This window comes from Myotis davidii, unplaced genomic scaffold (genome assembly GCF_000327345.1).
Source record: "Myotis davidii unplaced genomic scaffold, ASM32734v1 scaffold309, whole genome shotgun sequence".
In the NCBI taxonomy this organism is placed as follows: Eukaryota; Metazoa; Chordata; class Mammalia; order Chiroptera; family Vespertilionidae; genus Myotis; species Myotis davidii.
In genome coordinates, this window is record NW_006383013.1 from 3,219,209 (window position 1) to 3,233,604 (window position 14,396).

The window sequence follows — 14,396 nt, forward strand, 5'->3', positions numbered from 1 at the left end:
CCGAGCGGTCGCGGGAGCTCTGGCCAGAGGGGGCCGGCAACGCGGACGCGGGGAGGATTACGGCGTGCTTTTGATGGCAGGTTTTGAAAGTCCGGGACTGTGAGAACAAACAAAACCTGGGGAAGACCCAGGAAGACCCGGCCGGAAGTCATAGTATCCATAGAGACGTTATCGGAAGTTGGGGTTGCTAGGAGGCCTGGGCGCATTGGCTAATCTGCGCCATGGCTGAAGTCCCAGAAGATTATGATTCTGGCCCCGATGAAAATGAAGACCTGGAGTCTGAGAGACTAAAACAACCTAGGCCTCCTAAAATAGATGAAGATGCTGAACCAGACATCACAGCAAAGACAGCCCCGAAGCTACTTGAAGAGATCCACCAAGAACCACAGCCAGAGACGGAGGAAGACCGGACGCCAGAAAGTGCCGAGACTATACACCCACACCTAAAATCAACCAGGATATCAGAGGAAGAGATTCTCAAGGAGTCAGAGATAGGTCTTTCTAACGGGACTGAGATAGGGATCTCCCAAGAGGTAATGTTGGAGACATCCAGAGAGATGAGAAGAGAGCTTTTCAAGGATTTGGAGGTCCCTATGGATGAAAAACAGGAGCAGCCAGATCTAAAGCCAGCAGAAGAGACCAAACCAGATGTTACAGAAGGTGTGTTCATAGAGTCAGCTCAGGAAACAAATCTAGAGCTCCCAAAGGAAACAGAGTCTGAGGTTCCCCAAGCCATAATCAATGAGACAAGAGTAGAGTTACTAGAGGAGACCAAGCTAGGGGTTCCAGAGGAATTGCTTAGAGAGCAAAATGAAGAACCTTCAGAACGGATCAAACCTGAATTTCCAAGTGTGAAACCAAGAAAAGTAATTGAAGATAGAGATCTACAGTCACCAGAGATGACCACTCCAGAATTTCCAGAAGAGACACAAAGTCAGTCATCTGAGGAAAAAAGCACAGAACCATCTGAGCTGACCAAACTGGAGTTTACAGAAGAGAAATCAATAAAGTCTACTAAGGAAGCAGGTCTAGAGCCTCCAGAAGAGACTAAGCCAGGGGTTGCAGAGGATACAGGAAGAAAACCACCTGAGGAAAAAGGGACTGAGCAGACTAAACCAGAGTTTCCAGACCAGAAACCAATTGAGTCTACTGAGACACAACGGAAGTTAACTGAGGGGAAGGTTCCAGAGCCACTAGCAGAGATAAAATCAGAGTTTCCTGAGGAAAAATCAAGAACACTAATTGAGAAAACAGGTCTGGAGTCAACAGAAAAGACCAAACCAGAAATTCAAGAGGAAACACAAAGAAAGTCAACTGTGGAGAAAGTTCTTGAACCACCAAAAGATACTGAACCAACAGTTATAAAAAATAAGCAAAGAAAATCAATTGAGATAGGACGAGCACCACCACAGAAGTCCAAATTAGGGGATATACTGAGTGAGTCAACTAAAAAGAAAGGTCTAGAGCCTCCAGAACAGACTACACCATGGTTTCTAAAGAAAGAACCAGAGACCCCAAGTAAATCAACTCCTCAGTTGCCACTACAGAACACCAAATCAAAGCTTCAAAAGAAGACACAAAGAGAGCCAACTAAGGATAAAGATTTAGAGTTACCAGATAAAGCCAAACCACTATTTGGACAAGAGACACATGATAAATTTACCAAGGAAGATAGGCCAAAACCAATCAGTTTTAAGCATTTTGTAGATGAAGATGATCTGGAGGAGTCTGACTATCAAATAAAGTCATTAGTAAAAGGAACTAAAAAACTTATTAAAGACATAAGCTCTTTCACAGTAAGAGAAGTAGAGTCAGTAAATATCGATGATGATTTTTCAAATGAACACCTAATAGAGTATGAGCTTACCAGTAAGGACTTATATTCCTCAGACTCTCAGAGGGATTTAAGTGAGTCCTTGAGTGAAGAAGTTTTAGATTTGTTCCTAACGGAGGATGAAAAAGAAACCCAGCAAAATGAAAGGACTGAGCTACAATTTGAGTATCTTAACTGGAGCCCAGAAAAAGTTGCAGAGTGGATTAGTGAATTAGGCTTCCCTCAATACAAGGTATACAAAAATAACATTTTTTGAAATCATACTCTCATCTGTCTACCTCTCATTCCTCTACCTTACCTGAGTTCTTGCCTCTGCCTTACTAGAAGGATTATAGAAATGTCCTGGACTATGGTAGCGATAACTTGAATTTTAATTTTGGCCTTTCCACCGATGTATATTTTGGGACAGGAAGGGAGAGTCACATTTGTATGTTTTTTTCTATTCATTACAGTTACTTTATTTCTCTGCAATCCTTGAATAAAGACGCTAAGAAATTTATATAGGCCTCTTTTGATAGAAAATTGTATTTTTTAATAGACTTCACTCAAGGTAGACATTTTGGTTCTTTGTGAAGTTATTTTAGCTCCCTAACTTGAACTTGTATTATTAATCTTAAATATCCCAAATATGTTACATATATCATGAGCACCTAGCAGTACTAATTTAAATAGCCAATTAATCAAAATTAGTTTTATTTAAAAGATAGAATGAATCCTCATTTCATTGATGCCAACTATGTTCTTAGGTTACCATAAAACAATACAAGATCTAGAATCTTATGTAACCCTGTACTTAATGTAATTGAGGCATGAAAGAACTACTGGTTGTATCATGCCAAAAAAAATTAAGGAGTATGAAATTTTATCAAAAATTTAGATGGAAAATATGTGGGATTATTAGGATTATTACTAAACCATACCAGACCTGAGGCCCTGAACCTAACTGTCCCCTATACCTGGGCTCCTGAGCATTAAAGAGAAAAAAGCAACATGCTATAGAAAAATGTTAGTTACATGCAAACAAGTGGTTAGAATAAGATGGAACTTGGAGACATTGTAGAAAATAAGTCTAGGCAAAGTACCGAAAATTAGGTACAGCGGTATAGCAGCAGATTCGGAAATTACCAAAAAATTGGTACAGCAGTCTGGTAGGGTAAATTTACACTTAAAATTTTCTCAGTGTATAATGGGAGACAAACATGATTTATTCCTTATCTTCCTTCTCTCCTCCTTCCCTCCCTACCTTCCTCCCTCAATTCTCCATCTCTCCTCTTTCTCCTCCTACCTTCCCCCCTTTTTCCCTTCCTCCCTCCCTCTCTTCTTCCCTTCCTTCATTCTTTCCATTTGTTGTACATCTTTTGAGTGATGTTCTCATTGTACTGACAGGAGTGTTTTATCACAAACTTCATCAGTGGCCGAAAACTCATTCATGTAAACTGCTCAAACCTCCCTCAGATAGGGATAACAGATTTTGAAGACATGAAGGTGAGTTGTGTATCAAGTTTCCCCATAGAGCACTGTAACAATGCTACTGTCTATCTTCTAACCAACCTCCTTTTCTTCTCCCCTGGCCTCCTATTTCTGTCAGTAGTAGTAGTATACTCCCAGTCCCCCAGGCTCACCGTGTTTTCTTCTTCTCTCTCCTTTGATCACCACAAAGATCCCATGAACGTCATTTCCTTCTATAGCATCTGTTTTTCTCCATTCCCACTTGTTAAGATCTTTATTGCCTTATGACCAGAATATTCCTGCTCTCAGCCTCTGTCTGTAGGCCCTTTGGACTCAAAGGCATGATTTTTAAACTCTCACCTTCCAACCATTTATATACTACTCAGAAACCTTCTTTGGATCCCCTCTGCCTACAATATAGTCTCAACTCCTTAGTTTAGGATTCGAGGTCCTCCACAAGTTTTCTCCAACCGCCATTCTCTCCCTACCACTCTCCACATGAATCTTCTGCTCCAGCCTCACAGGTCTCACTCACACCCTCACAAACCTGGCCTTTGCATTCTTCCCTCTGCAGCTTGCTCGGTTCCCTCTTCCCCTGTTAGACTAATATGAATCTTAATCATCCTTAGGACCCAGCTCAATTTTCATTTCCCTAAGAAGTCTTTCCTGACCTTCCCAGGTCACAGTAACCTCTCCTCCCAAGCTGTACATTTTATGTCTCTGGCATCCATTTGGCACTTCCGTAACACCAAATGTGTTTTTGCCTCCTTTGCTACCTAACTTGAAAAACAACTTACATTCACCTCTCTGGACCTCAATTTCCTAAGATCTTTCTAGCACCAACAGTCCAGGATCATGCTTCTTTGCATAACAGTACCCTTCATTTTTAGTGCTTGATAGTTTACAAAGCCTCACACATATAATATCATTTATACCCTTTCCTTTAATATTCCCCAACATACCCGTGGTTTCATTCAGTACACAATTGCCTGTAAATGGTTCTGCCTCGGTAATTCTCAAACTCAGATAGTCTTCGAAATCAAGTGAGATTTTTATAAAAAGATTCCTAGGCTCCACACTCCAGAGATTTTGATTCTTTACATCTAAGGTAAACCCTGGACTCTGTTCCCTAGGTGACTTTTGATCAGGCCTTAGAACCATATAATTCCATCAGTCACATGATTTAGAAAATAAGAAAATTAATACTTGTTAATACCCTAACCCCTTTTCCAATAAGATATAAAGAAACCCTTTAAATTATTAAAAACATAGCTCTAACTGAACATTTAATCTCTTGAACTCTACTAATAATTATCCTCTCTAAGTGCTTACTGTGTGTTGGGTACCATATATGTATTATATTACTTAATCCCCATTTTATAGAAGAGAAAACTGAGGCCCAGAAGAGTGAAGCAACTTACACAAGATTATAAATTTAAGAGCCAGGATTCAAATCTATTTTGTGTGACTTCCCATACCATACTCTATTTAAACCACAATCCTATATTGCCTATCTAAATGAGCAATTTTATAACCTGAACCTCATGTTCATGATGTAGAAAAGGACTACTTATGACAAATTGGTATTTCCAACCATGCCCTCACATAGCTACAAGTGCTACCAGATACATCCTATTTTTTTTTATGTTCAAAGATGATGTGACTGTATTTATGAGCTGTAATTCCCACCTGTGTTTTTAGTATACTAAATTTTCTAAATAAAAGTAAAGAACAAAATTATCAAAATAGTAACTCGTAATCCAAATTTCTGAAACATTAAATATCAAGAATTTTACCTTTTTATCATAAAACTAGAGGCCCAGTGTACAGATTTGTGCACTGGTGGGGTCCCTCAGCCTGGCCTGTGGCCTCTCGTAATCGCGGCCCCATCCCCGTAGGCCGAAACCAGTCTGACATCCCCCAAGGGATGTAGTAGTAGAAATGGCAGGCAGCCGAGGAGCCCAAGCCCCAGAGGGTACTGCACCACTCCCACTCATCCCAGCTCTGCTGTGCCTGCTGCCACCACAGCTCAGTAGCGCTGCTACTCGGGCAGCTGCAGTGGTATGCACCAACCATGAGCCCAGCGCCTGGCGCCCATTGGTCAGCTGAGCTGTGCTCCCACAGTGGGAGCACACTGACCACCAGGGGGGAATTCCTGTGTTGAGTGTCTGCCCCCTGATAGTCAGTGCGCGTCATAGCAACCGGTCAAATGGTCGTATGGTCTTCGGTTGTTTGGTCGACTGGTCACTTAGGGTTTCCTATATAGAGAAAGCTTATTTAAGAGTCTGCTAATTCATCTTGCCGCCTTGACATTTTGATTCCAAAAGTACAATATCAACATGCAATGATGAAAATTCCAATTGTGTTTTTTCTGGTCTTGTAAGAAATAAGAGGTCTTTAAAATCTTCTGAAATCCTCGAGTAAATGATGAACCCAGTGGTCTAACATCCCAAGAAGTTTGAATAAGCAAACTTAGGAATATTTATTATCAAAATCACCAGACAAATGTGGCTGCTCCTTAACGTCACTAGAGTAACATAAAGATCAAGACATTCAAAGATATGTTGGATAAGCTTTGCTTGACACTTAGATCCACATAGAAAAGCTAATTATACAGTCTGACACAGGTAACTTTTTACAGATCACACCTGAACTTTGTTATGCCATAGTTCCCTTCCTTATAGATATACTAAACATATTTATTCCCACTGTTGTAATTATAGTACCAAGCACATCCACAGTTTATCCCATAACAATGCCCAAGCAATGAAGTTATCTTTTTCATGCTCTCTCCCCCACTTGTGGGCTTTGGGAGAGGTGGGGAGTGAGGGGAGAGCAGGTTGCTTGAGAGTAAAGAATTGTGAACATGCTGCTGAGAAATGGGACCACATTTGAACTATGTACCACATTCACAAGCCTTACAGTTCATAATGGCCAGTTTCTGTTCTCTTCAACTTCCTTAATTTGGCAATTACTTATGCTTCACCTGCAGAAATAACTCACCTTTCCCTTTGCCCTTCCTACAACACACTTGGATGACAGAGAAAAGGTAAATGTGTAAATGAGACTGGTGAAGAGTGCAGGAGGAAAGAAGCACCAACTCTTCACCTGGCCAGAGGAGCTCTAGAAACCACTGTCCAGTCTTTCCCTTTTGTAGCAATGCATTGCCTTGGTAATGGGGATAAGGAAGCCAATCCTATTCTAGGGATGAGCTAGACAAGATAGCATCAGACTTATTTCACCTTTCTCTCTTAGAATATAATTCTCAAAATATTTTTAACTATTCTCTCCAACAAGTGAACAAAAGAACTCTATGATAAATATTTGTAGGACGTAGATGGATTGCTTATTCCTTGTATGCATGATTTCATACTACAAAGTATAGCTGTATAAGCTTTATAAGATTTTAGCAATTTCCTTGCTGCAAACTTTTTAAATAGCACAAATTCATTACATGTCCTAAATTATCACTAGACAAAAATAGTTTCTTAACTTTTAATTTTCAAATAGTTTTAGTTTTACCAAAGAATTGCAAAGATAATGCAGAGAGTTTCTGCATACTCTTCAATATTAACTTCTTGCAGTAGGTAACCATGGTCTGCCAAAACTAAAAAATTAACATCGGTACAGCACGATTAAACAAACTACAGACTTTATTAAGATTTCTGCAATTTTTCCACTGATGCCCTTTTGTTGTTGTTCCACAATCCAATCAGGGATACTACCTTGCATTTAGCTGTCATGCTTCCTTGGTCTCCTCCAATTGGTGGCAGCTTCTTGATCGATCGTTGTCTTACATGATCATGACACTTTGAAGAGTAGCAGTCAGGCATTTTAGTTTGTCCCATGTTTCCCATGCTTTGGGGGGAAGACTATCACAGAGGCGAAGAGCCCTTCTCATCTCCTAAGTCCAGGCAGTCCATGACATCAACACAACTCATCATTGGAGATGTTTATCTTGATCAGTTGGTTCAGATGGTATCTGCCAGGTTTCTTCACTGTAAAGTTACTGTGTTTCCCTTTCATATTCTGTTCATTAGAAGTGAGTTACTAAATCCAGCCCACACTCAAAGAGAAGAGAAATAAGCTTCACCTCCTGAAGGGAAGAGTATCAAAGAGTTTATGGACATAGAGTAAAACTACCACTGTAATAAATAGATTGGAGGAGATAGTTTGAGATTGTGGCAATATCCTGTTTCTCCTTCAAGTTGTACTTATTAATCTTAGCATTCATCAATGGATCTTGCCTGCAGCAGTTATTACTATGTTGCTCTAATGATGATTTTCTATTTCCCTCATTCCTTCCATGTTTTTTTAAAATATACTTTTATTGATTTCAAAGAGAAAGGGAGAGGAAGAGAGAAAGATATAAATATCAGTGATGAGAATCATTGATTGGCTGCCTCCTGCATACCCACTACTGGGGATCAGGTCAGCAACTCTGACCAGAATCGAACCCGGGACCCTTCCACGGCCACAGGCCAACACTCTATCCACTGAGCCAAACCAGCTAGAGCCCTTCCATGTTTAATTGGAACTCTTCTTAGGGAACTCTTCTGTAAGCCCTGCCTTGGGTAGCTTGGCTGGTTAGAGCATTGTCCTAATACGCCAATGTTATGGTTTTGATCCCGGTCAGGGCACATACAAGAAGCAATCCATGAATGCATAAACAAGTGGAATAACAACTCAATGTTCCTTTCTCTCTCTCTCTCTCTCTCTCTCTCTCTCTCTCATCAATAAATAAAATTTTAAATAAAAAAATAACTCTCTCCAATGCTTAATTGTCCCTTCTCCCCCACTTGGGACTCTATCATTGGCTCTCTGTGTCCTGTTTGCATGCTCCCCTATTTTTATTTGCATTTTCTTGGTACTTTTTGGCATTATGAGTTCATACTGATTAATATCTCTGACTCTAGTCTAGCACCACAGGGTTCATTCCAGCCTTCCCATCCTTCGTATTCCCTATTCCCCTTTGCTTTTTATAACTTCTTTCTCTGACAGTGAGAAGTTGGCTCTCCTTATCTGTAAGTATGTATCTATGAGAAACACATTTATCAGATAGAGCACAGTGTTGTGTGCAGTGGTGTTTGTCCTTAGCTTTACACTACCTAGACAGAACAATGTTTTTTCAAAGTCATCTCCTTTCTTCCCTACCTCCTTCAATGACATTATGTCTTACGTTGTAGTACAGTTAGATTCATTTGATTCATATATGCCATCAGGGTTACCACAACATCCTTGCTCCTTAAAACTTGCATAGCCCTAGCCAGTTTGGCTCAGTGGATAAAACATTGGCCTGTGGACTGAAGGGTCCTGGGTTTGATGCCAGTCAAGGGCACATGCCTGGGTTGCGGGCTCGATCCCCAGGAGGGAGCATGCAGGAGGCAGCCGATCCATGATTCTGTCTCATCACTGATGTTTTCCCCTCTCTCTCTCCCTCTCCATTCCTATCTGTGTGAAATCAATAAAAATATACTTTAAAAAAACCTTGCATATAGTCACCTTTTATAATGTACAGTTCTGTGGGTTTTGACAAATACACAGGGTCATGTATCCAGAATAGTTCTATCTCCCTAATATTTCCCATGTACCCTCTGTAGTCAGCCCATCCCTCCTGTCCCTGGCAACCACTAATCTGTTTTTTATCCCTTTAGTTTTGAATTTTCTAGGATGTCACATAAATGGAATCAAATAGTACGTAGCCTTTAACTTTGGCTTCTTTCCTTTAGCAAAATGCATTTAATTAATCCACATTGTTATATGAATCAACAAGCAGATTTTTGGGAATTATACATGTTTTCTAATAATGGTAGTAGATGATTCATATTTGAATCACAGCAATCATGTCTTTAGATTTAATTAAGATAACTCACAGGGGCCTAGCCGTCTTGCTCAGTGGTTGGAGTGTCAGCCCACGGGCTGAAGACTCGATCCCTGGCCCTAGTTGGGGCATGTACGAGGGGCAACCAATCAATGTGTCTCTTATATATCGTTGTTTCTCTCTTTCTGTCTCTTCCCCCACCCTCTCTAAAAAATCAGTGGAGAAAATATCCTCAGGTGAGGATTAACAACAAAAAATAATAAATCATCGGTTTCTATTAAGCAAGTGAGCACTGCTACTATAAGGTAACTAAGCAGTACCTAATAAATTGATAATGATGACGCAAAACTATCAGTTGTTTACAAATAAAAGCAAAAATAGCATCCTTTGAAAATCATGATCAACACACAATACAATGATGATATAGGAATAATTAGAATCTTCTTGAAAACTATACGTGATACAAATTCCTACTTGAGACCATGTGAAGTAGGTACTCTGCAAGCATCAAGTATGGGCCACCATCCTAGAATATGGAATTAAAAATCTTTGGAAAACTCTAATATTAATCTTCCTGAATACATAGTTTTAATAATCCTTCCTAACTCAAGTTACTAGTAAATTGCTCTAACCCTTAGGCAAAAATAAAGTCTATTGTTTGTTATTAATCAAAATTAAAGAAAGAACTCACAGTTTTAGATCAGTTTGTAGCCCTCATGGTCCATCAGTACACCTCAGATATACTTTAAGAATCATTGAATTAGAAAAATGATCAGATTATATTTCTTGATTCCACATGTAACTAATTGCTTTACAACACACTTTATTTCTACATTAGAATATTAAACAATACTGGACCCTCTTGGCCTTTACAATAGCCACATTTCTGTAAACCTCAGTGAATTTGTGAAATAACTCCTGCTGCTAAGGGACATTCAAAAGGAGAGTCAGGGTGAGGTGCTGACCAAGCAAGGTGCTCAATGTAGCAACATCCGTTACAAATGGGAATTCTTAAAAGCCACTTGTAGTAATGTGGATCTGAACTCTTAGAAACCCCTTGCTACAGACCTTAATTAGTAGTCCCACTGGAAATGCAAGGCAACTCTCTCTTACCCACAGACCATCTTTAGAGTGTAAACAAAACCAATTCAAGGAAGATTTGAGAAGAAAGTTATCTTTCCTATCTGAAATATATGGCTAATGGGCAGTTTTGTATCAGGTTTAGAGTTGTCTGTGGCATGAATTTTAGTCTTATAACTGTAGATTAACTGAGCTCCCTATAGACAAGTTATTTATTAAACTTCCCAGAGATAGTCAGAGCTGCTAATCTGAACATATTATTTGCTCAGATGATTGGTCAGATTGCTCAAAAGAAAATAAATTAACCCATCCATGGCCATGCAAGGGCCTAGAAACACCCTTAAATAGGACTCTTAAAAAGAGAAATCATGCTATGTTTCTCAAGATCTTTCTTTGAGAAGGCCAGGCTAGTAAGCCTTTCACAGTGTTATTTCGTTATTTAAATTTCCCATAGAAATAGCTTAAGAGATTAGCATTCAAAAGGCCTACGACAGTAAGTAGAACTGCTTTGATTTAGTTGTATTTTCAGGTTAGTCCCATTAAAAAATTATCCTTGTATTTCAGGCAATTTCTCGGCATACGCGGGAACTACTGGGATTTGAAGAACCATTATTTAAACGCTCCATCCGTCTTCCCCATAGGGACAATATTGGCTTATTTTTAGAACAAAAAGGTCATACTGGCGAAACATCTGATTCCTTGACCTATTCTGAATTTGTGCAAAAAGCAGGATTACAAGATTATGAGCCGAAAATAACTGCCCCTGACGATTATTAGGCATTCTATTATACTGAGCCACAGAGAAAAGCCATTTCACTTAGCTTGAAAGATCAAACTAAATTACTTGGTGGAAGAAGTGTGGTCTTTTGGGGTTTTCTTTTTCTCCTCCTCATTAAGAATCAGAGTAGAACTCCTGGCACTATTCCTAGATCTGTCTCCAACTCACAGTACATTCCTGTATTTCTGTTTCAATTTAGCCTGTCATTAGAACAAAGATAATGCCCTGGCCGGGTAGGCCAGTTGGTCAGAGCTTAGTTCCAATACACCAAGGTTATCGGTTTGTTTCCCAGTCAGGGTTCATACAAGAATCAACCAATGAATGTATAAACAAGTCGATGTCCCTCTCTGCGCCCCAACCCTTCCTCACTCTCTAAAAAAAAAAAAATCAATTAAAAAAACGCCAATTTTGCCCCGGCTGGCATGGCTCCCTGGTTGAGCATGGACCCATGAATCAATAAGTCATGGTTCAATTCCCAGTCAGGGCATATGCCCAAGTTACAGACTCAACCCCCAGGTGGGGGAATGCAGGAGGCAGCCAATCCATGATTCTCATCATTAATGTTTCTCTCACCCTCTCCCTCTCCTTTCCTCTCTGAAATCAATAAAAAATGTATTTTTTTAAAAAAAATTTATTATTGAATGAGTATTAAATCAGACTGTGATGCACATCACAAGCGAGCTGCTAAAGAGATTGAAAAGACCAAGAAAAATCACCCCTTTATATAGCCAGGCACATATTGCATACATGTTAACTGTCTGTGTCTCACATCTCCATGACAAACAAGAAGTTATTATTTGGAGCCAGGCACTAGGCTAAACTCCCACAGATTCAGGGAGACCGGGTGTTCACATTTCAGAGATGGCTCCAAGGCCCCCCAGAAAATCAGTCCTGGGATATAAAATTGTCAGAAGTCTTATTCAGCTTTTTAAAATATTTATATACAACTCAAAAACAGAGAAAAGGGATTTATATTACAAGTTTTCTAAAGAAATATTTCAGCATCAGAGAAATATTTTTTTAAATCTGTTTTTAGATTTGTATTTATCCTTACAAATGGCATGGCTATGGAAGTACCCTTATGAACTAGGGGCTGAGGTTTGTTTAAAGGCTCTTATGTGGTACCTGCCAGACCTTTATAAAATAAAATTCAGGCCAGAGTCTACCCATGACTGGACTGCTCAAAAGAAATTACAAAATACTTTTTGTCACTCGAATAACTCCAGTTCCTCTCTACTTTTATAGATTTATCTGCTCTCCCCCCCTCTCCCCCCAGTCTCACTTCTTAATCCTAAAAACCACTAAAGGGCCACCATAATCCAGAAGGGCAAAGATGTATCCTGTCCAGTTCCCCACACCTGAATGAATAGTCAAAGGAATACATTTCTTTTTTTTTCTACTGAGAGAAGGAACAGTGCCTCAAATTAGCATTCACACAGAATGTTAATATTTAGTGATGAGCCCTAGCCAGTTTAGCTCAGTGGATAGAGCATCAACCTGTGGACTGAAAGGTCCCAGGTTCGATTCCAGAAAAGGGCACATGCCGGGGTTGCGGGCTTGATCCCCAGTGTGGGGCATGTAGGAGGCAGGCAATCAATGATTCTCTATCATCATTGATGTTTCTATCTCTCTCTCCCTTTCCCTTCCTCTCTGAAATCAATAAAAATACATTTTAAAAACATATATATTTAGTGATGAGCCTGATTTTCCCTTAAATTGAACTAACATTTTTATCTCAAATAATTCAATACTATTGAATTTGCCTAAGTCATAATTATGCAGAAAAGAAAAGTGTGAATGATTAAGGTAGGGCCATGGTGGTTTACTTATGGAGTGAATGGCTTTGTTCAAAAGCACTTTAGCAGTTGGCACACAATGTTTTGTTCCTCTTTCTCCACTTAGTGGTCACTGCTGCTCTTTCCTGCTGTGTTATAATTGACATAAAGTATTTACAACATAAAGGAAATAAACTTGCACTATAGAAATAAGATCTCTATTTTACAAAAGTACTTTTAGCCACTTAATAAAAATGCCAGCTATTTAAAAAAAATATTTGTATGGTTAAAAATGCTTTAAATGAGAGCTTTTTAAATAAGATAGTACCAAGTCACATATAGCTGGAATAAGCATGAGATGAGTCACAGTTAAGTTGTTTACCACACATTTTTCTTCTCTATCTAAAATGGTAGGAAAGTGAAGCTGTATCATTTGTCGGCTATATGCCACTACAGGAAAAGAAGCTAATAATGACATTATACCTCCTTAAATTCAGCTTTTAGAAGAGAGATAATTTGTATTAACAAGGCTCTCATGGGGAAGCAGCTTACTGAATTGTGTTGGGTTATGTAGTTTCACAGATACACACATATACCAATGTAAAGGACCTCTCATTTTAATCTACATTATAAAGAGCCATCAGTACCATTTTCTAATTCCTGATTGCCTAACTTTTGCAAGCAGTCCCATGAGTCCCCACTGTCAGTTGTGATGATCTGATATGACCATTGTAGTGAGAGAAAGAATTCTGAGTCCTGAGGTATCTTCTCTGATTAGAACAGACAGTTTCTGGAAACCATTGGCGGCTGTTCTTTGGTAAAGGAGAGGCCAAATTCATTACAGTAGAAATGGATAATGTGGTCCTGGAGACTAGTACAGGTTAAGAGCTTCCTGGTAAAGGGAGTTTCCCTGAGTTGCACAGAAGCCAGATCAAACCAGGGTAGAGGCCTGGGTGGGAAAAACAAAAAACAAAACAACTGTTACCTTTAGGTCTGCTCAAAACAAATGATTTAGCTTTACACATTTCCTTTAAAGAATGTTTTCTGCCCTGACAAATGGGGGCTCCATTGGTTGGAGCACTACACTGTGTGGGAAACAACCAATGGATGTTTCCCTCTCCTCTCTCTCTCTCCCTCTCTTCCTCCCCACCCCCTTTAAATAAAAAAAAAATGTGTTCCTCCACTTGGAAATAAGGTTCTTCATTTTTCTAAGTCTAACTAATGCAAATTCACAATTAAATAAAAAATTCAGCTAAAATTACCCAATATGTAGATTTAATTGTACTTACATACATTTCTCTAAGTGCATCTTGGGAGGAATTCATAGTTAGAGAATGATTATGATAGTGACATTGACATCCTTTTCAGTGTATTTTCCTTGAATTTAGAAAGAGACTACATAAAAGGATTATGAACATTAGGAATGAAAAATATCTCATTTCAAGCCGAACCGGTTTGGCTCAGTGGATAGAGCGTTGGCCTGCGGACTCAAGGGTCCCGGGTTCGATTCCGGTCAAGGGCATGTACCTTGGTTGCGGGCACGTCCCCACTGGGGGACATACAGGAGGCAGCTGATCGATCTCTCTCATCGATGTTTCTGACTTTCTATCCCTCTCCCTTCTTCTCTGTAAAATATCAATAAAATATATTAAAGAGAAA

At 39.4% G+C, this 14,396-nt stretch overlaps 2 protein-coding genes across 2 annotated transcripts in view; one reads left to right on the top strand and one right to left on the bottom strand.

The window, feature by feature from the left end:
* Positions 1-6: 6 nt before the first annotated feature.
* Positions 7-11,372, top strand: SAMD15 (sterile alpha motif domain containing 15). The gene is made up of 3 exons (XM_006778827.2): positions 7-2,066; positions 3,221-3,319; positions 10,749-11,372. The coding sequence occupies exons 1-3, from the start codon at positions 222-224 to the stop codon at positions 10,959-10,961; spliced, it is 2,157 nt and encodes a 718-aa protein (XP_006778890.1). The 5' UTR covers positions 7-221; the 3' UTR covers positions 10,962-11,372.
* A 1,864-nt stretch (positions 11,373-13,236) lies between these two features.
* Positions 13,237-14,396, bottom strand: part of NOXRED1 (NADP-dependent oxidoreductase domain containing 1) — a 14,912-nt gene continuing 13,752 nt past the window's right edge. The window contains exon 6 of the mRNA XM_015558078.1: positions 13,237-13,686. Coding sequence (XP_015413564.1) covers positions 13,512-13,686 — 175 coding nt within the window. The 3' untranslated portion in view covers positions 13,237-13,511. The remainder of the gene's footprint in view (positions 13,687-14,396) is intronic.

Bases quoted from the DNA above. Each gene is read 5' to 3' on its own strand.
- SAMD15 (XM_006778827.2), top strand. From the start codon at position 222: ATGGCTGAAGTCCCAGAAGATTATGATTCTGGCCCCGATGAAAATGAA. The intron at 2,067-3,220 runs GTATACAAAAAT...TTGTACTGACAG, and splicing joins TAGGCTTCCCTCAATACAAG to GAGTGTTTTATCACAAACTT. The intron at 3,320-10,748 runs GTGAGTTGTGTA...CTTGTATTTCAG, and splicing joins CAGATTTTGAAGACATGAAG to GCAATTTCTCGGCATACGCG.